At 43.9% G+C, this 25,070-nt stretch overlaps 1 protein-coding gene across 1 annotated transcript; it reads left to right on the forward strand.

Annotated features, from left to right (window-relative positions):
• Positions 1 to 1,203: 1,203 nt before the first annotated feature.
• On the forward strand, positions 1,204 to 6,258 carry ccn2b (cellular communication network factor 2b). The gene is made up of 5 exons (XM_041053951.1): positions 1,204 to 1,334; positions 2,518 to 2,734; positions 3,657 to 3,908; positions 4,239 to 4,495; positions 4,754 to 6,258. Exons 1-5 carry the CDS (start codon positions 1,281 to 1,283, stop codon positions 5,057 to 5,059), a joined length of 1,086 nt encoding a protein of 361 aa, XP_040909885.1. The 5' UTR covers positions 1,204 to 1,280; the 3' UTR covers positions 5,060 to 6,258.
• Positions 6,259 to 25,070: the final 18,812 nt, after the last annotated feature.

Here is a 25,070-nt window from a genome sequence, read left to right on the forward strand (position 1 = left end):
CAACAAACCATGGTGATTTACAGGTCAAACACCAGGGCCTCGACGCGCATCATCCAGCAGGCATCGAGTCACCTGTCTGGGCACGGCGGGTATTAGTCTGCAGTCAGGTTTTATGTAATGTTTGTGGCAGGAGAACACAGAGACAAATAACATTTCATTATGTGGTTAGTGCAGAAGGCAGCTGTTTGCCAGCTCACATTACAAAGACTCACTGTTTTCATCCTCACCCATATCCAACAGTTCCTTCCTCACTCTTATGAAAACATGTGCGACCTTTCTTAGTCATGTGAGGTGTATTAGGATTGAAACATAATTCGATTTATTGTTTTTATCCTGTTCTGGTGATTTGTTGCCCTGTTTATACAATTTCTATGTGTATAGCATAAAGGAGGCTTTCGGGTAACAAACCAGTACTTCTGTGTGTTGAACTCAAGACTGTGTGATGGATTTTGGAGCAGCAGGGACAACAATCCTTCACTGATTGAGAGTGAATGTCTCATTGTTACAGGACTGGACATAATCGAATTGTCGTAAATTAGCCAAAGTGGAATTAAAGGTTGAGACAACAGGACGCTCCCACAGACTGTCCCTGGGACATTACCAGAGCAGAAGAGTGTCCTGGTTACTGCTGGAGTACTCAAGGTAGCAAAACCAGGTTTCTCAAAACCAGAATGAGACATCAGCCAGGATCCTCGTGTGCATGTAAAAGCACTCGTGTTACAGTCCACGTCTGACAGAGATTCTGGATCATGAGGACTTGTATCTGTGGTCTTCAGGCTCTTGTACAGAGCCTCTGCCTCTTAATGTCTAATCCTGGAAACAGACAGTTCCTGAACAGCAGCCGCCCTTTTGTGTGTGTGTGTGTGTGTGTGTCTGCCTGTCCTCTGCAGTTTGTCAGTGTTTTGCACACATTGCCTTCATTTTCCACAATCATTACTGAGATTGTGCGACCAAACATTCCTGAAATTCACACCACACACACACCCACACACACACACACACACACACACACACACCCCAGTCGGTTGGCACAACCCTGTGATCTGATGATGTGACAGGGGAGGCCGTCTCTGTGAGGAGGCCGTTTGATTTGGAATGTTTTCACCTCTCCGAGCAGGAGCTGCATGGCTCTCGTTTCTCCGGCTACACCCACCAGGGTTGGTATTTAAGCCAGTTTCTCCTCCCCAGGCTTCATCAGTCTGCTGCAGAGAGAATAACAAGAGCGAGCCTCCTGCCACAGGAACCAGTACTACTGAGTGGACTGCAGCCCGCAGAGAAACATGTCCTCAGAAACCTCAGCCACGTTCTCCGTTCTCCTGCTTATCATCTCTTTGGTAAGTTTTTCTTTTTCTTTTTTCAACAAACAATGTGCGTTTTAGTCAGCATGTGAGTCATTACCTTACAGTGCAGTCACACACCATGAACCTCAGATGATACAAGTTCAGGGTTGCTTATCTAGGTTGAAATGCTGGGAGCTCCTGCTGGTTCATCCACAACCACACTTCACTGTTGCTGTCATGTTTTGTTCCTCCAAACCTGCTCCCTGTCCGCTGGGCTGATGCTGAACTGTGGGAGGGAAAAGTGTCTGCTGGGCCCACCATGTGATCACAGCCTGGTGTCGCCATCTTGTGGCATTCTCATGAAATTGGACCAAAACAATAACAGACTTGTTCCATTAGATTTCATTATATTTTCAATTACGTGTTGATATGTTCATACTGTTTATGTCCTTGTGTCTCAGTGTCATAAAAGGTTGTTTGTCAGTGTCTGAACCACAATGCTAAAAACTAAACTTGACTAAATGGTGAACAGGGTGAGGAGGTGTCTGCTCATTCAACCAAACCACTGAAGTGGCACATCAGAGAATGACGCAAAGGAATATGACAGCCTTTGTGTTGATGGCTGGAAAACAACATCTGCCATATCATGACTTTATCTGAAAAAAAACAACTGACAACCAATTGACCTAAAAGTTTAACAACAACAGCAATAAAACTCATATTACTGTTGACATATACACACAAAGCATTCAACGTGCCATTTCCTTCCTAAAAATACTTTATTATTTATGTCATGTTAGTCCTATACAAAGCTGGTGTTGGAGGTTTTGAATGTCAGGTGTCAGGTGACTGCTACCCAGGTTCAACATCACCGGCTGAATACAATTTAAAAAGATTTTAGATGCAATTCACTGGGACAGACGGCAGGGACAGGAGGGACATTGCCCTCAGTACATCCCTGACAACACTGCCCTCCAACAGGAGAAACCTTCCTCACATGTTTAAGGACGTTGTGTGGTCTGTGTTGCATTGAGCAGTGGTTACAAAGGTCTCACTTGCAGGACCTCATGGGTTTTGGACCCAGCCATGTTTGTTGGGTGTCTGGATGAAGATGGCTGTGTACCCGTTTGTCTTGTAGAGCAGAGCATCTTTTTGCTCTGTTCTCAAATATATCTTCTTCCTGCTGCTACTTGTTTTATGGGGTTTTAACCTACTATGGTTTGTGTGTTTGTTGCAGACAGTGGCCCAGGACTGCTCCCAGCCCTGTGCCTGCCCCGCGGAGCCCCCGCTCTGCCCGTTGGGGACCAGCTTGGTCCTGGATGATTGCGGCTGCTGTAAGGTGTGCGCCAGGCAGCTGGGTGAGCCCTGCTCCCTGCTGGAGCCCTGCGACCATCACAAGGAGCTGTACTGTGACTACGCTCTGCTGAGTGACACTGAGACTGGCATCTGCATGGGTAATACATCCTCCATGAAACACACCACCATATAACATCTTTATTTGCCCCCATACCACTGAAACATTTAACATTTAAGAAGTAATTTCTTGTGATACTAACAATGTCATTTGAATATGTCATTTTAACAATAAACATTCTTTAAATTAAAGAAAATGCAAAAAAAACCTCATCTGTAAATAGCTGAGGTTTGGCACCAGAGGGAGACATAGCATCAAACTGTGAGGTGACCCAATATTCTTTCTTAGTTCTGTGGTACTGTTATAGCAATGACAGGGGTGGAGTGACAGATAATCACACAGTGTATGGGAATATTGCAGCCTATGTGAGGATGGCTGAAAGACTTGTTCTCATGGGTGAAGGCACACTGGGTGCAGCTAACATCTGTAGTTTCTGGGGCTTGATCACATTTTGACCAGACCACAAGGACAGTCGATCATCTCAATGACATTGTCTGTGAAGATCTCAGTTATCCAGGTCATGGTTTTCCAAAAAGAGTAGAATTGGGGGAAGCTGGACTTGGTTGTAGATACTTTATGTTGTTTTGCCTCCCATCCAAAAGGCTTATTTACTGTTGGTCATTATCAATGCCATTGATGTCACTTGGTTGTTAGTGATCCTGAATGTTGTAACAACCAGGACTGGAGCAGGCAGCCCGGCCGGGCTGAGATATTGGGGGAGAAGGGCCTTGGTAAGATGGTGATCACATGGAAGCTGCTTGGAGTTTGGAAAAAAATAACCTAAAGGACTCACAGACTGTGAGGAACAAAGTCTCTGAAGACTGAACTGTTGGGACTCAATTCTAAGCATCATGTCTGGAGGAAACCAGGGCCCTGTTAATCATCATTTGTATCTTCTGGTAGTCCATAGGTTCATCATTAATAAGGAGTGACAGTGTTGCATGTATTCTGTCTGTGTACAGCTCAGGACGGTCAGACATGCGACCTCGGCGGGGTGATCTACCGCAGCGGGGAGTCCTTCCAGCCCAGCTGTAAGCACCACTGTGTGTGCATGAACGGAGAGATCGGCTGTGTGCCAATGTGTGCCAGCGACATCCGGCTTCCTTCCCCTGACTGCCCCTACCCACGGCGAATCCAGATCCCTGGGAAATGCTGTGAGGAGTGGGTGTGTGAGCAGACACCTCGGGACCACCACTACCAGTCGGTGGTTGCCGGTCAGTCGCCTCTGTCACATCGACTGCTATGAGTTTATGATTCTTTGTTAAGATGCGACGCATGATTTACATTGACTGACTACTTGAGACCGGATGATGATGCTATATTAAATTGTAGGGCGTTAAGTTCTCAAATTACTCTTTGATTCACTCAACAATTGTCAAGACATTTCACTCTGGACCACAAATCTTAACCCGGATTAAGGATTAATCATCTCAATCTCAGTGCTGCTGCTGCTGGCCAGGAGTGATATTGCAACAATAATGACACTAATCTCTTTTCTCTCTCTGCACCTCTTTGTCCATTCTCCTTTCTTCCTCTTCTTGTAGGAGCCTCTCAGATTCACCCCTTGCCCTCTTCAAGTCCTGTCTCAGTCTTCAGACAGGCGTCTCCCCACGGGCCGCTAAGGGAGAGTCCCAAAGATAATTGTATAGTCCAGACTACAGAGTGGAGTGAGTGCTCAGCCACCTGTGGCATGGCCATCTCATCCCGTATCACCAACGACAACCAGCGCTGCCAGCTGGAGAGACAGACCAGGATCTGCATGGTCCGACCCTGCAACAGCCAACAGGAGAAAGAAATCAAGGTCAGTTTGTTTACTAAAATATGGAAGGACAACAAAGAAGAAGCATTTACTTATTTCTGGGATGGTGCAGACAATAAAGGACTAATGGCTCATCAACTAGGTGCAACAGGAGGTGTCTCTCTTGTCTTGTCTAGAGCGTTCTAGAGCTGTGCCATTAATACTCATCCAGTTATTCATATGGCTATTTTGGATGCCATGGTCGCTGTCATAAAATGTATCCTGACCTGTAAATCACTGATTATCGCCTGTGTCCCACAGAAGGGGAAGAAATGTATTCGGACTCCAAAGGCCCAGCGTGGGATGCGCTTTGAGCTGTCGGGCTGCTCCAGCACCAGGCTGTACAAACCGAAGTTCTGCGGTGTCTGCACGGACAATCGCTGCTGCACGCCTCACACCACGATCACAGCCGAGGTGGAGTTCCACTGCCCAGATGGAGACGTCTTCACAAAGAAGATGATGTTCATCAAGACCTGCTCCTGCCACCATGACTGTCCTCAAGATAACGACATCTTCCTGGCGTCAAACACTCGGAGGATGATTGGGGACTATGAGAATGATATGTGACGGCATATGTATTAATCAGGACTGCACCTTTTATTTCAACCAACCCCACCCTCTACCCTTACAACCACATGCCTAACTGTAATCTAGTCTTAAAGCAATAAGTCACTAAGTCATTCCTTCTTCTCAAAGAGACAACAGCAGTTTCTTGCTGAATTGTTGGTTTGCTTTACGGCAGCTGTATAGATGATCACCCCAATGTTGAGGTGAGGTGATTCAACTGGAAGAAGAACCTTTAAAATGACCCCAGTCCTGCCAAGATTTACAACAGCTGGAATCAGGAGGAAGTTGATTCTTTGTAAAAACAACACCGACACAACTACAAACAATATAGTCCCAGCCTCAGAATTAGAAAAAAACAAAAAGAATTCAGCTGTTCAAGTTTCGAGATGAAAGATAGAAAGAAATATTTCCTTTGATTTAGTTTAGCCTTTGTTTAATTGATGTTAAGATGCAGCTCCAATGGCCGCCCAGACCTTCTGACCAGTCTGCCAGTAAAGGTACTCATGCAATTTGGTGGACAAACACACTGACAAAGAAGTATGGAAGCAGACCAGATCAGACTCTCTGCATCAAAATGTTATATTTAATATAACAATTATAGAGGGATGGGTCAGACCTCTGAAAAGATTACCATATGCAAAGATAAATATGTGTTCACTAACAGCAGACCAGGACGCAGTGCAGCCATTTTGTATGTTATTCTATTGCATAGGACTCAGCATGTTGAGTAAGTGGACAGAAAGAAAGTAGATAGAACGACGGTGACATTGTGACGTAAGTCGTGATCTCAAGACAAGAAAAAAAAATAGCACTGTGGGACAAAAGTCTCAAAGGATGAATAGGACACTTCAACAAGGCTATTGAAATAACTACATAAAGTGGGACTTTAAGTTAAGACAACATGGCCACTCTCTACCTGTACAGACATTAGCTAGGTTTGCTAGCTTTTTTAAAATACCACAACACATTTAGTCTTTCTTTAGTCTGTTGGGACACAGATGTGCGTCCTCAGAGGCTGGAGGTTGATTGCTATCTGCTGATTGGTTCTAGTTCAGTGTCCTTTGTCTTTCCCATTCTGACGGTATGGTCCAAAGACCAGTGAAAAACGTAACACGGCTAAAATTGCTGTTACTTCTATTTACTGTATATTTAAAAAAAAAAAAAAAAAGAAAAGACGAATGGACAAATTTAGCATTTGGCAAATTTAGCTCGTGTAAATACTGTAAGACTGTGTACAGTTTTGTACTATAATTTATGCAACTTGTTTAACACAGTGTTGTAGTTCTGCAACTGTACCATATTGCTTTGTGTGTGTTTTTTTTTTTATTTTTATTCACTGTAACCACCTGACTGAGATGCAAGTGAGTCATTGTCTATTGCACTTTTGCCTCTTTTTCAATAAACAAAAAGTATATTTTTGTAGATACACAGCACGTTCGTCTTGTTCCTGCTGCTGAAAATAGAAAGCACAGAGTCAGCTGCTCTCTAAAAACAGCTTCGGTGAATTTGAGATGAAAAGGAGCAGCAGCAGCAGGTCTCGTGTGTTACATAAGAGCAACTGTGAATTAGAGCTGCAGGCGGTGATGCAGAGACCAGGCTCCACTCTGTGTGTTCAGACACACAGGAGAGAAAAAAAAAGGGGCATTCGGTTGGTACGGGTGGATTTCATGTCTCTTTTGATTGATGACCCAATATTTACACACAGTTAATGTATTATTACAGCTGCTCAGTATAGGGAGCAGGGAGCAGTGCAGCCCATCACTGTGGAAGACAGTGATCTTTTCTTATTTTCATAGGTTTTTTTTTTCTTATTTCATGTTTCACACTGAGCTAGAGACATGGAGACACGAGGCCACACATCTGCAGCCAGATGCACAAATGATGTGGCTTCAACTGTTAATTGGTGCAATTAACAGTTGAAGGCTGAAGCAGTTCATACGATCAGTCCTAATTCTACAGCTTTCACATTGTAAATCATTACATCATATCTTATAAGGAGACACATCATTGTCTGCCTCATGTTGCATTTCAGGAACAAACCATGAGGAGCTGTTGTTTTAATTGGAGAGGAGGCTGTGACGCACAGGATTAAGGGATCTGATAATCCCATGTCTCCCGCACCAACAGCAGTGTGTCGAGTTATAAACCTGTCTAATGTGTGTGTTTTGTAGCAGCCTGGTGATGTTTGCATCTGATTTAATGAAGGTAAACATGGCGGACAGCGAAATATACACATATATACATACAAACACACACCAAAATAGCAACAACAGCAAAAATCCTCTGTACAGATCAGAGAACCTGCTGGGAGGACGACCATCTCTGCAGGACTCCATCAGTCAGACCTTCATGGTAAAGTGGTTGGACAGATGAAACAAAAAATTGAATCTCTAACTGTCCTTCAATGGATCAACCAAAGCCCAGACTCTAACCCTGTGCCGAAACCTGAAGATGGCTGTTCACAGACACGTCCCATCCCGCCTGACAGAGCCTGTGAGGATCTGTCAGGAAGACTGAGATAAACTGCCCAAATCTATAGATGTACAGAGCTTTCAGAGACTCACCTAAGAAACTGGAAGCTGTAACTGCTGCCAAAGAGGGTTCTACAAAGTCCTGAAGACTTTTGTAAATGAGAGATTTAAATTTTTAAATTTCTAATCATTTTAAATTTGCAGAAATTTCTAAAGATCTCAGTTTTATGGATTTAAAAATCATATGTACAACTCTATATGTGTATGCATTCATGTATGTGTATATACCTGTATTTATAATGTTTTCTGCTACTGAGCACAAATGTTAGAGTTAACAGAGCTCTCCATCATTTTGCCACATATATCAGTCCATATTTACATTATATCAGCACAGAGTGTTTATTCTGCGTGAGCCCATATTATCGTCTGTGGGTATTTGAAGGCTGCGTTCATGCTTCCGTGTTTCCGGTCTGACAGCGGCAGCTTGACGCAGCATTTCCCGAGCCCGAGGCTGCCACTCCCCCGCGGCTCCGCGGTGCTTGGGCGGACCGGACCCGGTGTGTGTTTGTGTGTGCGATGCGATGGTGAGCTGCAGGTGATGTCCGTGTGATTATCCGCCCAAATCCGACCCAGCTGAGGCGAATGGAAGAGACCGACATCTGGCAGCGGAGAAGCGGTGCAGAGCGGCTGTCAGGCTCTCAGGTACTGGTGACTGTTCGCCAAAGTGTAGGTGATGTGCTCCTGTGTCATATTCACTGTAAACGTACAACTGCTGCAGCAGTTTGAAGGCGGTCAGCTGAATATCTGTGGGAATTTTGTAGATGCTTTAGGTACTGATCCAGCTGTGTGGTCTGTTTGATGATACTGTGTTTATGGTCTGCGACAGTAAAATAACAGTAAAAGCATACACATGTAGTGGATGCATTTTTCATGAGTCTGCCACAGCTGCATGATGTTACTGATATGGGAGGATCTGGTCCTGAAAGCTTTCAACAAACTGCATTGCATTATCAGCCAAAATCATTTGTTCAGCCAATCAGCAAAGAGCAGAAATGAATCATCTGATTGGTAAATTCAACCTACTCTTAGTCGGTGTGTGTTAGTCGATTAGAATAATAGGAAATAAGTTCCTCAACTTTAAGAAATGTGGTTTACGCTGGTAAGATGATTCTGAATGGTGTCATTTCTATAGTGAATTGAGTCTCTGTGTAGATATGAGGTCTGTGTGGAGGTGAACAGTCACTCCCAGCAGACGATAAATGCCTGAACTGTCACCCACACGGTTCTGATAGGCCAGCCACCCTGCATAGAGACACAGCCCAGGGTTTCTGCTGTTTGTGCAGATGTAAGCACTGCAGACATCAGAGCGGGAATCCTGTGGAATCAGACTCAGCAAAAATATATTTATTGTCAATGTTTGTGATGAAAGCCCGGCGCTGGTGATCCCATTTTGAGGCCTCTCTCTGCAGGCACAAGGATCACTCTAATCCGAGTAAGCTGAGTCCAAGTTCAGGGGGCTGGATCCTCCTCCGTGAAGGCTGGTCCTTTGATGACCCGTAGGCCTCCTTCCTCCCAAAAGGCTCTCAGTACAAAAAACAGTACTATGAGGGTAGGAGGGTCTTACCTGACAGGTAATGACAGGTCTTCAAGACAGTCCAGCTCATAGACCTTCTGTCTTATGCTTATCGTGCATCTGAGGCCCATAATATCAAATTTTGCCAAACCATCACCACCAAATGTAGCACATCTGGTGACCGGGGGGGGGGGGGGGGAGTTGTAGGTTTCAGCAGTGAGGATCACTTCTGCGTTCAAAAAGCTGCAGTTCCTCGGCTGCCGCTGGGGGCTGGCTCCAGAAGTGAGCAATTCTCCATTGACACCCCCCCCCCATGTTAAAATAGCCAACTTTACAGCCTAAAAAAACATATTTACAGCCTGGTACATTTTTTGTTTTTGGTCTCTATTGATAGTTTCCACCTTCGTGAGCAGTGTGGGGAGGGGGGGGTGATTTTTTTTTTTTGTACCACAACCGTTTTAGTGTTATTTATAAATAATTTAGGGCGTGGTTACGTAGAGTGACAGGCCCATAGACAGGCTCTTGCAGTTAGCTCTTTGCTAAAGCATCGGCTGGGCTAGGCGGCTACATCCAGAGGCTTCCGGCTAGCTCCAGCGGCTGCAGTGTTCGTGTTTGTTTGCCAATGTCCGGATAGGTTTTTGTGACAGTATGGCTTGTTGTAGTGTGGACTGTACTAACCGACCGTCGAAGGAGTCTGTGTTGCAGTTTTTTCGGTAAGTACATTTCTCACTATTTTACCTGGATGTTTGCACTAATTAGCATGTATTAGCATATTTTGCCGCTAGCTTAATTGCCGATTTCTGGTCGCTGCTGATACAGATAGAGGACCGGAGCAGCTAATGTTAGGAACGCTGTTGCGGTGTGTTCCGTGCTCTCAGAGTCCGTTTATTGTGGGAATATTAGGCTACAATTTTATTTCGTCTCATTTTTCTGTTTAAAAAGTCCGACATTGCATGGACAGAGCAGCTCCGTCAGTAAGCGGCGGTGTACTGCTGTAAGTGGATAGTGGGTGGAGGCAGCGGTGAAAGCCGGTAAATATTAAACATTTTATACGGGGTCGAGCTTGTCGGGTCGGACTCGGGGACTGGCGTGTGGTGGATGTAGCTGCGTGTAGCTGCCGCTTAGCTTGTTAGTCTAGCTGATTAGCCTTAGGCTAGCTCGGTTGCTCCGAGCTAAGTGGCTGGGTTTTCGGCCGGCTGACCCGTAGAGTAACCGCCTCTTCGCTAAATAAGGAAAGTACACTCCCACTAAAATCCAAGATGGCGCAGCTTAAATGCCTATGGTTTGGTCACAAAACCGACTCCCCGAAACCAGTGGGTGAAGTCACGGGTGCTACGTCCATGTCTTATACAGTCTCTGGCCTCAGTACTGTCTGCCCCTGAGCTCCGAACCCATTCATTCCTACTGAAGACCTGAATCTTTAGTAACAGCTCACAAATGTTTCATTTCATTTTTAAAACAAAGCCCAGTAATTTCCTAAAACAGCTGGCTGATGTAATTAAACGTTAATTAAACAGGAAGTGATTATTTATGGGTGGGGGGGGGGGGGGGGGGGGTGTTCAGTGGAACTGTTTAATCCTGATTTGATGCTCTAGTGAATGTTCCTCAGCACTAAGTATTTCTCTGTATTATTAGTAGTAACTCTAATCGGTATCTGCACATTTGCTGTGGAGCCTGACCGATACAGCAGTGGTCCAGTTTTATGAGTCAAGTTGAGCTAATTTCAGATTAATCGGTATTGGCATTTATAACAGTTAATAAGTGACAAGAAATTAAAATAATGGAAAGCCAGAGACAGGTACTAGAATTATTTTATTGCCAGTCGCTATTGCATTGTTTGTCCATCAGGGAGCACTACAGCTCCACTGCTGGCAATACACTTATCCCTGAATGCATCACAGCTCATCTGTTTGGCTCTTACAAATATAAATCAGGTGAAGGAGTGGAACAGGAAAAAAAGTCTGGGGACATCTTGTGGGTAAAAGGAGAATGGCAGGTGAAGGGGAGAAGATGGGGACGGAGAAAAATGAGTGGTGGCAGGAGACAGGAATAGACTTTGTCAGTAAAGACAACAACTGACTGATGGTCTGAGAGGTCTGTTTATGTGTAGCTGGGGCTGTCGAGATCAGTCAGGGGGTCAGCAGGGGCTTCCAGTTGGGGTTCAGGAGACAGACTTGATGTCGGCTGTCTCAAGAACAGCCTTAGGAGCAGGTGGAACATTGGTTGGGATGGCCGCTTGTCAGGAACAAGCTCAGGAACAGGCTTGGTGTAGGCTGGGACTGCCGCCTCTGGAATGGACTTGGGAACAGGCGAGACATCACCTGGGATGTCCCACTCAGGAACAGATTTGGGAATAGGTGAGATGTTGGCTGTGACCCTGATGCAAGAACAGGATGTTGTCTGGAACCCCCAATGCAGGAACAGGCGAGGTTTCCGCTGGAACCCACAATGCAGGAACAGACAGGATGTTGGGGGGAACAGCCAACTCAGGGTCTGGCTGAGGGCCCCGGCTGGGCATCAATCATGGTGTCAGGCAGCTGAGTCTCTGTGGGAGGCAAACTGGAGGATAGCAGGCCGGAGGTTAGCCGACTAGGAGGCAGGCTGTCAGTCACGAGACTATAGACCTCATATTCTAATCTAATCTAATTCTATCATACAGTTTTAGCCATGCAAGGGGCTCCAGGAATGGCAGTGTTGGTTGGTCCTTTGGTTGGTCTGTCTTCTGTCTACTGTCTTTGATGATCCCATGACTTTTCCTGTTGTGCCACCATGAGGTTTACATTTGTGGTTCAGAGTGACTGTTATGATTGGTTCAGAGTGACTATTCATACCAGTCACTTTATATGTTGTTGCACTGTTCATCATATTCTTTATCCCTATTTTATTTTATATTTTATTCTATTTTATACTTATTTAGATAGATTTTAAATAAGCCTTTTTATGTTACTATTTGTGCCAAAGAGCTGCTGTACAAAATTTCATTGTGCCTTGCATAATGACAATAAAGATTCTTGATTCTTGATTCTTGATTCTTGATTGACTGTTGCTACAGACATTCAGGGTCCCTAGAGCACTAATTGGAATGACTTATTTGAATAATAGGAAATAATAGGAATAATAGGAATTCTTTGACTTTTCCTGTAGTGTCACTAGCTGGTTCAGTGTTTTTACTGAGCCAGAACCCTGTGCGTTGGCAAACTGCTGCACCAATGGAGTGGCTACGTTTAAATAAACGAGTGGGCTATGCTTTTTCATGCAGGGTTGAAGTTAATTAATTTCCTGCAGTTGCAAAGTCAGCACTAGGGTGAAAGCGATTTTATTCGGGCCGCTGGCTGTGCCTGTTTGGTAATTTCCTGGCTTCAGACAAACATGGCTGTGCTGAGGTGGTAGGACAGAGGCATCGGATGCTGTGGTTCAGCTGCCTATTAAACCAATTACAACATATGACAGTATATTAATATATTGGAATATATTTTGTCAATATTTAACTTTGATTTTACAGTACGTTTGGGTGAAATTCAAGGGTAGACTGGTGAATTTGTTTTTTTGGTTGTTTCATTTGTTGCATCAGATTAAGAAAACAGCATGAAGTAGTTAAGAAGTGTACTATCAGCACACATACTGGATTTGAAAAGGTATTTTTGGAAATGCTGGAGAGACCGTCTGGATCTGGTCCAGACCTTCCCGTCACAGCACATTGATAAGCCTACGGACAAGTCACTGTAGCTGACTATATAAAATATTATAGGAAACCATCTGGAAAGTTGGCACCGCTCACAGTAATTAAAACACATCACCAGCGACAGGAACTGCTAGAGGTGGGGGTGTGCAGGGGAAAAAAAAAAAGATACAAATATGCTTCAGGCACATGGTGGTAGGCGTTGCAGCAACACTTTGAGCACCTCTGCTTCCCACGGCTACGACTCAGAGCGACGTACCTCAGTGACTTTTGACGCTCTGCCTCACATAATGCGGTGGACACTCTAAACGTTAATCAGTCTCATCTTTTTCTTTTGATGAGACTGATGTGGCTAAAAAGAAAAAACTTACAAACTCTTAAACATGAAGGAAACTTCAGGAAGAGTGTCAGAGTGTATACAGACCTGAACAAAACAGCAATGTAAGGTAGGGAAAAGTAGTGATGATCTACTAGAGGTCAGGAAAAGTATGAAACATATCTGTGCGTCGTGACTGATTCTGTGCTGTTTCTTTTCTTTGTGTTCTGGTCTACCTTTTCACGCTCCTGGACCTGCGACTGCTGATGTCCTCTGAACTGCGGGTCGCTGATATGATGGTGAGTAACATCACATATGAACTATTTTAACTATTCGAAGAGAGAAAGTCTGGGTTAAAACTCCTGTATGAATTTACAGACATGTTGAGCAAAGACCTCATATCTCACTTCACGTTACCGTGCAGTGATTGAGTCTGTTCACACGTCTGTCTCCACTTTAGCTCAGTAAAAGCTGACTCAGGTTCAGTTGTAAAGTGAGCACGGCGTCAGCAGGGTGGAGGTGAACTCACCTGACCGCTCCTCTGTTCTTGCTGCTGAGGTGTAAATTGGGACACGGTGCTGTCAGCGAAGAGCTCATGCTGACAGAGAGGTCCTGGAGGCACGGTGGTGATAATGAATCATGTCTTCACACGTGTTCCTACGTATTCTGTACTTCACGTCGCCTCACTTTGGAAACGATTACTGCACTGAAATCCCACTTCAGAGTAGAGGTATATTAAGGAGGAGATTGTAGCACAGGTGCAGGAAGATATTTTGAGCACTGTGATTCCAAAGTCAGCAGGTGGATTTGCTGCGTTATAACCACATTAGCAGTTTGTGCCTTGTTGTACGGGAGACACAATCTGAGGACATGTCCAGATCACTGCAGTAGATAACAGCAAGATCAGCTGCTGCTAAGTATTAATTAACTTTATTTTCACCTGGTGTGAAGTTGCTCTTTAAGTGGGTTTTTGGCAATTTGCGGGCCCTTGGTCCTGGGGGCCTCACTCATGTCTTTCTTTCTCACCATTTCCTTAATTTATACTGTTATTTGTAATGAGGAGATTGTGGTTTTACATGGATGCAATCATTTGACCTTAGAAAGTCCTTTACACCTGAGACATGAGCTGATCATCAACCCACAACCCAACTGTATCTAAAGCTGTTCATCTAAACCAGATACAAGATGAACATGCTGCTTACATGTATCTGTGCTATTCAGTTGTATGATATGTATAATAGTTCACACAGTTCTGAGAGCTCGTGTCTGTCTGTAGTGTAGTGCAGTGGCTTTGTTTTCATAGTGCTGCTTCCACAGAGCACGGCCTCTGTCGGTGTGTCTGGGCAGACTGGCAGCACAAATGAATGAACAGGTGGTCTCTGACTCAGGGTGGATTATCATCATCAAATGTCCACGCGCTGATCCAACGGAGAGCGGAGCCTTTACTCACATCCAGCCTTCAGGCAGATGTACACTCATGAACCACAGTCATGATGGACACTGTACGGATCAGCCCAGTGAGAGGAGGATGAAGTCTTCATCAGCTCACGGCGTTGTAGTCTTTATGATGCACACTCAATAGAGCTCTTGGCTAATGAATAGCAACATGCAGCACAGCCTGTTTGAGCACAGATCCAATATCCTGAGATGCTTCCCTGCTCAGCACAGTTGTTATCTAGGTGTAAGGTCCAAGCTCTTGTAAGTATTCAAGAAGCAAATGTGCTGTTGGGTGTTTTACAAATACAAAATGATAAAAGCTGTGTACATCATCAGTCAAACTACATCTGTGCGTCATGGCCACAAATTCAATTTTTTTTTCCTGTTTCCACATCTGTCACAGAACTTTACACAGTTAAAAATAAGCTGGATGTTGTAGCAGTCCCAAGTGGGACAAGACTACACTGTCATATGTCCTGAGTACATGACACATGTTCAGGCTCACACACAGACACACAAACACATCTGTATATTTAGTTGAATACATGCAGCGTCTTTCTGCTGATGTAATGCAAGGTAGGCAGCAGGAGCAGATGGTCCAGTTCATTTTTAGCTCACATACTCTCTGATGTAACAGCAGAGACAGTAACATTACAGTGACCCGGCTTCTGCCGTGAGGTCACAGTGCCTCCAGGTATTTAAAAAAAAATTTAATTTGTTTTTGTTGTGCACACCTGTAATGTCACAAAGATTCGGACATCTTTGTTCCAACAGAATAAAGCCCCCGGTGTCGTCACAGCAGGGGATCTCTGACCCTTAAAGCTTTATGGTGAACAATAAACCTCTTGTAGTCACTTTTCGACTCCTCTCGGCAGAAACGCACCCCTCGAGCTCGCTGTTGCCGTGGCGCTGCGACTGGCCTGGTGGCTGTTGTTGTTCGCTGGCGCTGGCGTTAATTGAGCGGAAGTGGAGGAAGGCAATTAAAGAGCACATGCTCAGCTGGAGGCCACAAAGCAGATGTCAAGTAGAAGAAGGAGGGGGAGCAGAAGCTTATTGAGCACTGCTTTGTTCACACAGGGGGAACGGGATTTACCTTACATTCAAGATGTGAAATCCCACCTGTGAATACATATATATATGTATATATATATATATACATATAAAATACATATACACCTGAACTCTGTAGCAGTTGTTCCTGGCAAAAGACATCTCAGCCATTGTTACTCAGCACATGCAGAACAGCAGTTAGACAAATATCAAATTAAATGCACCACCACATTGACAGAATATTACCAATACACACATTTTGAAAAGGTTGTCTCATTAATTTGGAGATAATGGAAATATTCATACATTTTATTTTATACACACTTTCCTGTAAGTCTTATCATAATTCATAAGTCTTATTTTGAAATTTCAGTGGGTTTTGACTGTGTTTGGCAGAGCAGCATGAGTTACAGTGTTAAAAAGGTTAACTAAGGATGATGCATCAGTCCTAATGCTGTCATCTTTACTGTGGCTCCTCTCTACACCAGACATCATTTATACTTTAAATGTTTTGTCCACATACTGGTGGGACACTGCAGGGAGGGAAGGGTTGGACATGTGGAGGGGGTGTTGGTGTTTGGATTCTGGTCTTCTCTCTCTCTGCTCCTCTCTGGGGAGCCGCCGTGCTCCATGCTGTCACTTCACCTCAGCAGACAGTCTGGTTTAGCACCTGCTCCTCTCACTGGATGGAGGGGGGGCTGCTAGTGATAGTGAAGGGGGGGGAAGGGGGCTGCCAGGGCCAACGGGTGGCCTTTTGTGTAGTGATGGGGGGAAGGAGTGTGTGTGCGAATGTGTGAGAAGATGTGACTGTACAGACTGCTGATGCAAAGGGGGCGTTTTGCTGAACAGACCACTCCCCAGACAAAAGCAGCCAAAGTGGCTTAGATATGCTGATTATAACCATGATGCTGGATTCATGGAGACCCACGCCATGTCTCTGTGTGCATGCTGGTGCTGATTCAAATGTTGTGTTTTTCATTTTGGTCAGCTAGAAAGTCTTTTTACTTCAGTACCGTTGGTAACTGAGGCATGGTTAAAAAAGTATTTCCATGTTTTCAGGCTTCGTAGTTTGACCACATTTCAGAAGGAAACCAAAGATTCATTCATAAGAATTCATGATGAAATACACTGTTACTCAGGAGATTTGCTGCCACAGCTTTACTTTGTCTGGTATAACCAGCAGCTGATACTGATGTTAGCAAAGCTGAAATTGCTAATTGCTAATGAACAACAGTGGCCGCTGTTTAGCAAAGGTTCATTAGTACTTGCTCTAATTATCATTAAGTACAGTGGACCGCCATTTTCAACATAGCTAGCAAGTTTCTTTTCTCCTTGTCATGATTTCAAAGTAATATAGAACGTTTAGCATGGTTTAAAATTTTGCAATTTGCAAAGTTGTCTTTTTGCAGCTATTTAACTATTCTATTTTTTAGTTTTTTTTTAGTTTCACAATTCTAACATGTTGTAAGCTAAGCCTCATTGTTGCCGTCTTTACCTAAGATTTAGAAATTAAAACTGCAAACACCTGTGTCAGGGGTGTCTGGATGCTAACACCTGCCCGTTAATCAGGATCAAGGATTTTCAGTCATATAAGCTGAAGCTGACAGTGTTTATGTGCAGCACCTCCAGATATAGTGTTGATAGGGCTTTCCAGAGATGTTGGTAGGTGTTTTTTGTTTTAAGCTTTGGACAGACCCATGCTAGCTGTCTCCCCCTGCTTCCAGTCCTTATGCTAAGCTTGGCTAACTACTTCCTGACTCTTGTGAATGTGAACGAGCTTTATTTCACAAAATGAGAGAAAAAAAAGATTCCTTCAGGGATGTGAGCACTTTCCTCCTCTGATCCTCTGAGTATGCTGTGCAGTGTCTTGTAACTGTGAACAACAACCTCTCCAGCTCCTTATTATTGTTTCTGTCCCTGTCATTAAAGGTTGCGTTACTGTTATTCATTATTTAGAGGATGTGAGTGATGCCGGATCAGATCACACAACCTTATTTCACATGCACTCCTGTGAATGTGGGCCTACTACAGTTTATTATGTAACGATTGGTGCCCAAACACGTGTGGGATTGTATCTCCAATCCTCTCAGCACTCCACACTGGCTGCCATAGAATAAAACACGGCGTTACATCGGTTAAAGACAGAAGCGGGGGCCTACAGCGACACCTTTCTAAATAAATCCTAAAATGCCTTCAACCTCCATCCAAGCTCTGCTCTTTCACTGATACACTGTTTCTAATAGCTGAGTGAAAATGGAGGCATTGATTTTTATGGCACAGGGATCCTTGGTTACTGATGGTGGAGCTCTGCCATGAACAGCAGCTTCCAGAGCTGTGATTGGAGTAGGCTGCACCCTGCTTTGCTCCCATTGGCTGATCCCACAAATACACTTGCCTTATTACATACAAAGCTCCACCCTGCTGTACAAAGAAGGGGGAGCCAAAGGGTGTGTGAAAGGGTGTCTTAGCCCTGTGTGTTGTCTTACAGGATGGTTGTGTCTGTGTATCTGTTCATCTGTTTCTGCCCAACAAAATATATAATCGATTATGAAAAGGCACTGGGACAAAAAATTATGGATATTTAGAGACAGTCAGGTGAAGTCAGAGATACACACAAATTCTCAAGCCTTGTGGGCTCTCACGTGGGGAGCAAGGGAACGTTTTTCAGTGTATTTTTTAAATAATGAATGGGCCTCCATGTTTGGATGTACAGTGTCATCCTTTGTTTAATATAACCATGCACAAAAAACACTGTACTGATAGTACTGATATTTCTAGTGCACCAGTACAGTAAATAAAATACATAATGAAAAGTACATAGTATATATCACTGTAGCACTAAGTAAAAGGACCAGTACTGTGAAAAATGTTCACTTTTTAAAAAAATCTTTGTATACATTTTTGTGTATTTTTTAATCTTTGTACACACAAAGATAAAAAGAAAATCACTTTCACATGGTGGTCTGGTCTACTGTTTTACATTATATTCATTATTATAAATCATATTGGAAGTAATAATGTATCAAATTGTGTGGATTTCAGCAAACTAGCTTTAAAACAGTTTTTTTTTTTCATCTATTGATTTTCATTGGTTATGATTATACTTAACATTATTTTACTCTCAGCTCATTCCAAACTCAGAGCTCTGTGATTTGGACTTTCAGTGACTCACAGCTAATGGGTCTTCAAATTAAAGAGCTTCATTTATTAAAAATAAATTTATTAATTGTAGTCAATCAAGTAATAAACAAGTTTTTTTTTTTTAAAGAAGAAGAAAAGAGATTTTTAGGTTGACCTAGGGATCACGCACAGCGCGCCTGCTCTGTCTCGCCTGTGAGACAACGCTGAGGGCACCTCGTAGCACACGGACACAGCCTTCGCTCCTGGAACCTAAACACATTGTTAAAACGCCGCCTGATAACGTTGATGAATTAGCGCTTTATGAACTGATGCTCGGCACGAGCCGCGCGCCGTGAACCGTCTCTGCACACCTTCGCGCGACGAGCCGTTTCCCCCGCTGGATGATCTGAGCAGAGCGGGGTGAGTGACTCTGGACATCACGCTGTGCCGCTGCCGAGGGAATTTGTTGACATTTTTCACATTCAGCGCCATTTGCAGACAGGTACACCCACCGCCCCTTTTATTGTTCCCGCTGTCAAACGCGCTGCTTTTCATTAAGGAACAGACGAGGAAGGAAAAATCAGGAATAGCTTTAATAAAGTGTTTGTATTAATATTATTTGTTAGAACATAATGTGTGGTAATACAGGGATGCTGTGATGATATGAGCCAGAGCAGATAGTTCTTTGTAAACAGCGACACTTCTCATATTATTATTACAGAATCATTAATATTTGTGATTTTTTAAAAATTATTTATTGTTATTTTTAATGAATAGGCCTAATTGTTGCGTTAATCATCTTAATCAGTCATCTGGAATCAGGTTTCATGCTATCCGTGTCTGATCCAGTGGGAGCAGCAGGCGTTAGTCGGTGTCATCTGTTTTTCCCAGCAGACTGTAGAATCATCATGGAGACTGTTGGCCGTGGACACTTCATGTGCTTTCATTTGTTCTGCAGGGAGAGGGAAAAGTTAGCAGCTTTCACTCATCATCCAGGAGCCGCAAAAAAAAAAAAGAGACGTGTTGTTTTCATAGTCTCTTATGTTTTCTGTCATGTTATGTCACATTTTGGAAACACAGATTTCATAAGGATCATAGCTCTGAACCAAATTACAGCCATCTCTGATTGCTTCTGTGTACTTAGTTACGAGGCCCAGTCAAAATGGAAACTGCTGCATTTATGAGTTGTCAGTTATAGTGGACACTGGTGTATGAGGCAGTTTAAATATATGAAATAGTTTTCTCTTTTTATGTCTTTTATTACACTTTATGTGCCTGTCTGAAAGCCAGTGGTTTCTAATTGAAGCTGTGGAAAGCCTCATACTGTTTTATATCATCATGCAATATTCATATCATCTTGTGCTGAAGGTGGATGACTGTAGGACTCAGCTGCTGTTAATAATCATCATCATCATCATCATCATATTTATACGTTCTTGTGTAGCACCCGATCGTAACGTCTCTGTCTCTGGTTTTCCTTGTTTCAGTCATTTTCTCCTACACATCACGTCCTCATTAACATGTTTACGTTTTTCACTATGTTTTTTTTTCGTTTCTTTCCGTTGAGTGAAAATCATCCTGCCCAGACGTCAGGCTCACTCTTGTCGGGTCGTTTAAGGACGGTGCTTTTCCTTTAAGTTGCTCTGCAGAGTGTCGAGTGTTTTGTGAATTAGCTACTTTCAGCTTGCAACAGCTCTCATCAGAGCTGGACGGGACTGACCCACATGGCAGTTTTAATTAGAGGAAAACACTGGTGTGAACTCGCTCCTGTAATATCCATCATCACTGCAGCTCTCACACGTTTAGTTCAGTCAGTGGCCTTTGGTAATCAAACATGTCAAACATGCGTTGTGTCCCCCCCCCCCCCCCCCCCCCCCGAGGTGACTGTGAAGATGATCTAATGTGAGATAGCTGAGGCCTAACGGGGTTTTACTCTGGTGGAGGAGCTGGTACGAGCATGGCGCAGTGCTGAGACGCTGATGTTTACCTCAGTCCAGCTGCAGCTTTGACTTAAAGGCCCATTCCTTAATGTTTTCATGGTCTGAGATGTCAGTGGTGTACCTGCAGCAGCTTTAAACCAACAAAAACACCTGTCTGTGTGCAGTATCGATGGACGTTGGGTGCTTAGTTTTGTCTTCATGACTCATCTGCCTCATTACCTGTGTCTATATTTATCGTTCCGCTCCTGATTTATTTCACTCTCTACGCGTTTGTCGGCTCGTCATTTCCGGAGAACTCGGGTGAACAAAGCAGATCATGCAGGCTTTCAGACACTGACGTAAAACTTCCTCAACCTGAGCACTACTACTACTACTGCTGATTTGTGTGTGCTGGCATGAAGTTGTTTTACTTGTATCGTTGTTTATTCCAAATAGGTGATACTTGTTGTTTCCCGTTCACTCTGTGAGTGTCAAAGTTCATTCTTGACCTTGGGTTTTTTTTTTTTTTTTTTTTTTTTTTTGGAGCTTGACCTGCATCTTACGCGAACGTAGTTTGCTCACTGACTTCTTTGACCACGAGGATTTTCTTTTTTCTGGGTTTGTTTAAGTCTGTCAAATTGCATTGTCAAGCATTGTCTGTACATCATTAGGATATTTTGATGCGGATGAAGACATTGTGAGGACTGTGCGGGTTCAGAGCTGTGCTGTGCCTTGATATTGATCACTTCCATCGCTGTCACAGATGCCTCCTGTCTCCAGCATCTTTATCCCTCGGGCCTAGTTGGCAGCGTGACCCCGTACTGCCCTCTCCCCACACAGATGCTCTGCTGTGGTTCAGCTCTTTGTGTGTTTTAGGGCTTTTTTTTTTTTCCTTCACTTGTGTCTTTCATCAAATATTCCCTGCCTCTGATTTCATCTGGGTCAGGCTGACTCCCAGTTTCTGGGTTGTTTCCAGAGCGCATGCTAGCGGAGCGGCACTGTGTGTGTGTGTGTGTTGTGGGCGAGAGGAGGGAGGGGTGTCCACCCGTAACTGATAGACATCCAGCCTCCTCTGGCCTCCACATCAGCACACAGCAGCCTTTAATCCCACACAGGGCCAGATTAAATTTAAAGCCGCTTCCAGTCCTTAAGCTCACTTTCCGCACTCTGACACGAGCTACCGCACAATCAGAAACACGGATACGCTTAAGCATGTTTTTTGCTTTTCCACAAATGCATTTCAGTTTTAACCTCTGAACCAAGCCTTACTTTTAGTCCAAATCTAAGAATCTGAATTGGAAATCATAAAACTGTTTGGTCCACGTCAAACAAACAATACAATCACATCATTCCTTTAGTTTGACCCCAAAAATCAGGTCGATGGTTTGGATGTTACTCAACACTGAAGGCAAGATCTTTTCCACTATCTGAGCCTTTGATGGATAAAGAAAGATAAAATACACAGGTGTACTAGATAGACAGTGAGTCAACATCTGGGTGGGATCTCTAACCTCTGACCTTACATCAGCTCAGTGTAAAAAACATTTTTTTGACCCTTACCCAAACCACCCTTGACCAATGGGATGGTTTCATTCCCATTGGTCAAAAAAAACAGAGAAATCTGGATGTCTTTACATTGCCATGGAATTTAGCTATGTAGCTATGGAGTCATGGTCCCTAGAGGATGATTACTAATAATTTGAGTGACCTGTTTTGCTCTAGAGTGTCATGGCTGAGGCCTGGAACACAGGGGAAGGACCCAGATACAGACAGGCAGGCTGATTCAGTGGTGTTTTAATAAGGCAAAATCAGGCTTGTGGGCTGGTATGGAAGCAGAAGCAGATAACAGGAAAACCACACAAAGACATAACAAGAACACAGCCTGAATGATTTTTGAGTCAGATGCTAATATCGATTTTAAGGCGTAAAAAATTAAGATATCAGTTTTATGTGTGTCGTCCTCAAGCTCGGGTCAGTATCTTAGATGTTGCTAGATCCTAGGACGGCACTCTTCTAGACAGACCTTATACCTGGACTCTGCTGGAGCCACTCTCCCAGTTTGGGGGTTACAGCTCCTAACACTCCACTGGGGACCACTTTGGTCTTCACCTTCCACATCTGCTCCAGTTGTTCCTTCAGCCCCTGGTGCTGAAGTTGCCCTCTTCTTGTCAACCACCGTAGTGGTCTGGTTGGTTGGCCAGCAGCTGCTTGCCAGTCTGGAACCTGAAGTCCCACAGGATCTTAGTTCAGCTTTGTTGCCATCCATTTTTGGTGCCATGTCCCATCATGGTTCATGGTACTTGCATCTATCCCAGCTGCTTGGTTATGCCCCTCAATGTCCGATGTCAAACCTTGCTACTATGTGCTGAACTGTCTCAGAGACACCTTGGATCCCGTTTACTGTGTGGTCTATCTGATGCTTAGGGCCTGTTCATGTGCTGCTCTGATCAGAGCCTTTGTACTGTCCAATACTATAGATAACCTGTTATATTGTAGGCCCATGTCCCATCTACTTAAACTACATGTGTTCTGATCTATCAAACTGATCTAACATAAGTCCATGTTGGTTGTCACAGGAGATTTAATGACGGGAACATTATTTACTTCCCAGGACTACATCTCACCAACCAGGCAACAATTATATATCAAGGAGCCGTAGTGCTTATCTCGACTGAAAAGCTGCAGACTCTTGTGTTATGTGTGACACCTGCTCCAGACTGCTGCCTTAGACCATACGCTGAGTGAACAGCCAACCCCCGGAACGTGAACTACTTTATTTTTGTGTGCAGTTCTGGTTACACACTCTTGAGGACACCTGGAGCTGTGGAGCCCAAGCTTTCAATTTTCTCTGCCCTGTCAGCTCTTTATGCGGCTGTGCCAGCATCCATTGGGCGCTGCAGGCTGCAGACCAGCAGCTTTTGGAACTTCATGTGTTGGCAAGCTGTGATTTGTGTCCACCCTCAATCTGCTAGTGTACCTTAAAGTGTCGTATCAGGAGACTTAAGTGTGCTGAACATGTCAGGCAACAATGGGTCATCTGCCTCTGACACAAGGAAGTGTTAAAGGACCATATGAAATAAAGAAGCAAAGCTCTCTGTGGGAATATATACATTTTTTGGACCTTCCCCTAAATTATGGGGGGAAAATGTGACACCCTGTCCATGATACATCAAAATATTGTACTAGTATTGCCTTTGTGTATCTCAGCCTTAAGACAATTAGTCATACAACATATTGTCCGATCTGAGAGAAAAACTTCATAGTCACACAACATAGACGGCAGGAGATTTGTGATGTTTGAGCGAGCGCCTGTGGAGATGACACAGGTGCTTGCAGAAAAAAAACAATGCCTCTGCATTACACGTCCGTCAGAGCTAATATAGAGAGGTACGCTTATAAAAATGGAGAAGACCTGTTCCTGGTGGACACGTGACAGAACAAAAAAAAGGGGCGTACATCGAAACATGTCAACAACTATTACATGGACTGCCATGAATTTTTTCGTACGTAGATGATATTTAGCTCCTCAGTTAACTCCTCAGCTGACAGCAACTCATTGTCACTGTGAGCGTGTTAGCGTCATGGATGTGGTTCGTTAGCAGCTATTAGCATTTAGCTGTAGTTTAGTTTAAATGATGCTAACTACTAACACCATTTATTTTGTGTTTGAAGGTGAAAGTTGACAATTTGATGTCATTCATTTTCAGTAATATCACATCACGTGCTATTACGGTTAGGCGTCTTTGATCATTTCATGTTTTGCATATAACATCTTAATCTGGAAAGTAATTAGCGATTAAACTTGTCAGATAACTGTAATGTAGTGAAATACAATTGCAAAACAGCATAAATAAGAAAATATTCAAGTAACTATTTCTATTTCCAAAATTAATATATCAAAAAAAGCAGTTGTTTTGGTATAAAGTGTTGCATTATCGCTGAGATGGAAAAGATTTGTAAAGACAGCAGCCCTGCAGCTACAGAAAAAACTGATCACCTCTCTTCTCTCAACGATTTTATTTTTTTTAAAGCAGCTTATTGTTGCATAGGTTTTCATATGTTTGTGTCTCTTCGATAATCTTCCTCTCTGACGTGGCTGTTGTTGCCGCGGCAACGGCATGCCCGACTGTTGTGGTGTTTCAGCCGCCAGCCGACGCAGCCCGTGCAGCCGCCCACCTTTCTCTGCTGCAGCGGATCGGCCGTGTGCAGGCGTTGTAAAATGTAAATATGTGAGCAGTCAGCTCGCATATGGCCACGTCAGCCGCGAGCCAAGAGCCGTCGCTGTGTGAGGGGACGACGGAGAACAGAAGGAGCGCATCATGACAAGATGATGCATGTTTTAGCAGAGGAGTGAGAATCCCAGCGGTCTCTGGGGTTTAGTGCTGCCATTAGCACCAGGTCAGAGTGAGACAAGGGTTTTTAACCCTGTGGCAATAAAATAGTGTG

The sequence above is a fragment of the Toxotes jaculatrix genome, chromosome 13 (genome assembly GCF_017976425.1).
Source record: "Toxotes jaculatrix isolate fToxJac2 chromosome 13, fToxJac2.pri, whole genome shotgun sequence".
Classification (NCBI taxonomy): Eukaryota; Metazoa; Chordata; class Actinopteri; family Toxotidae; genus Toxotes; species Toxotes jaculatrix.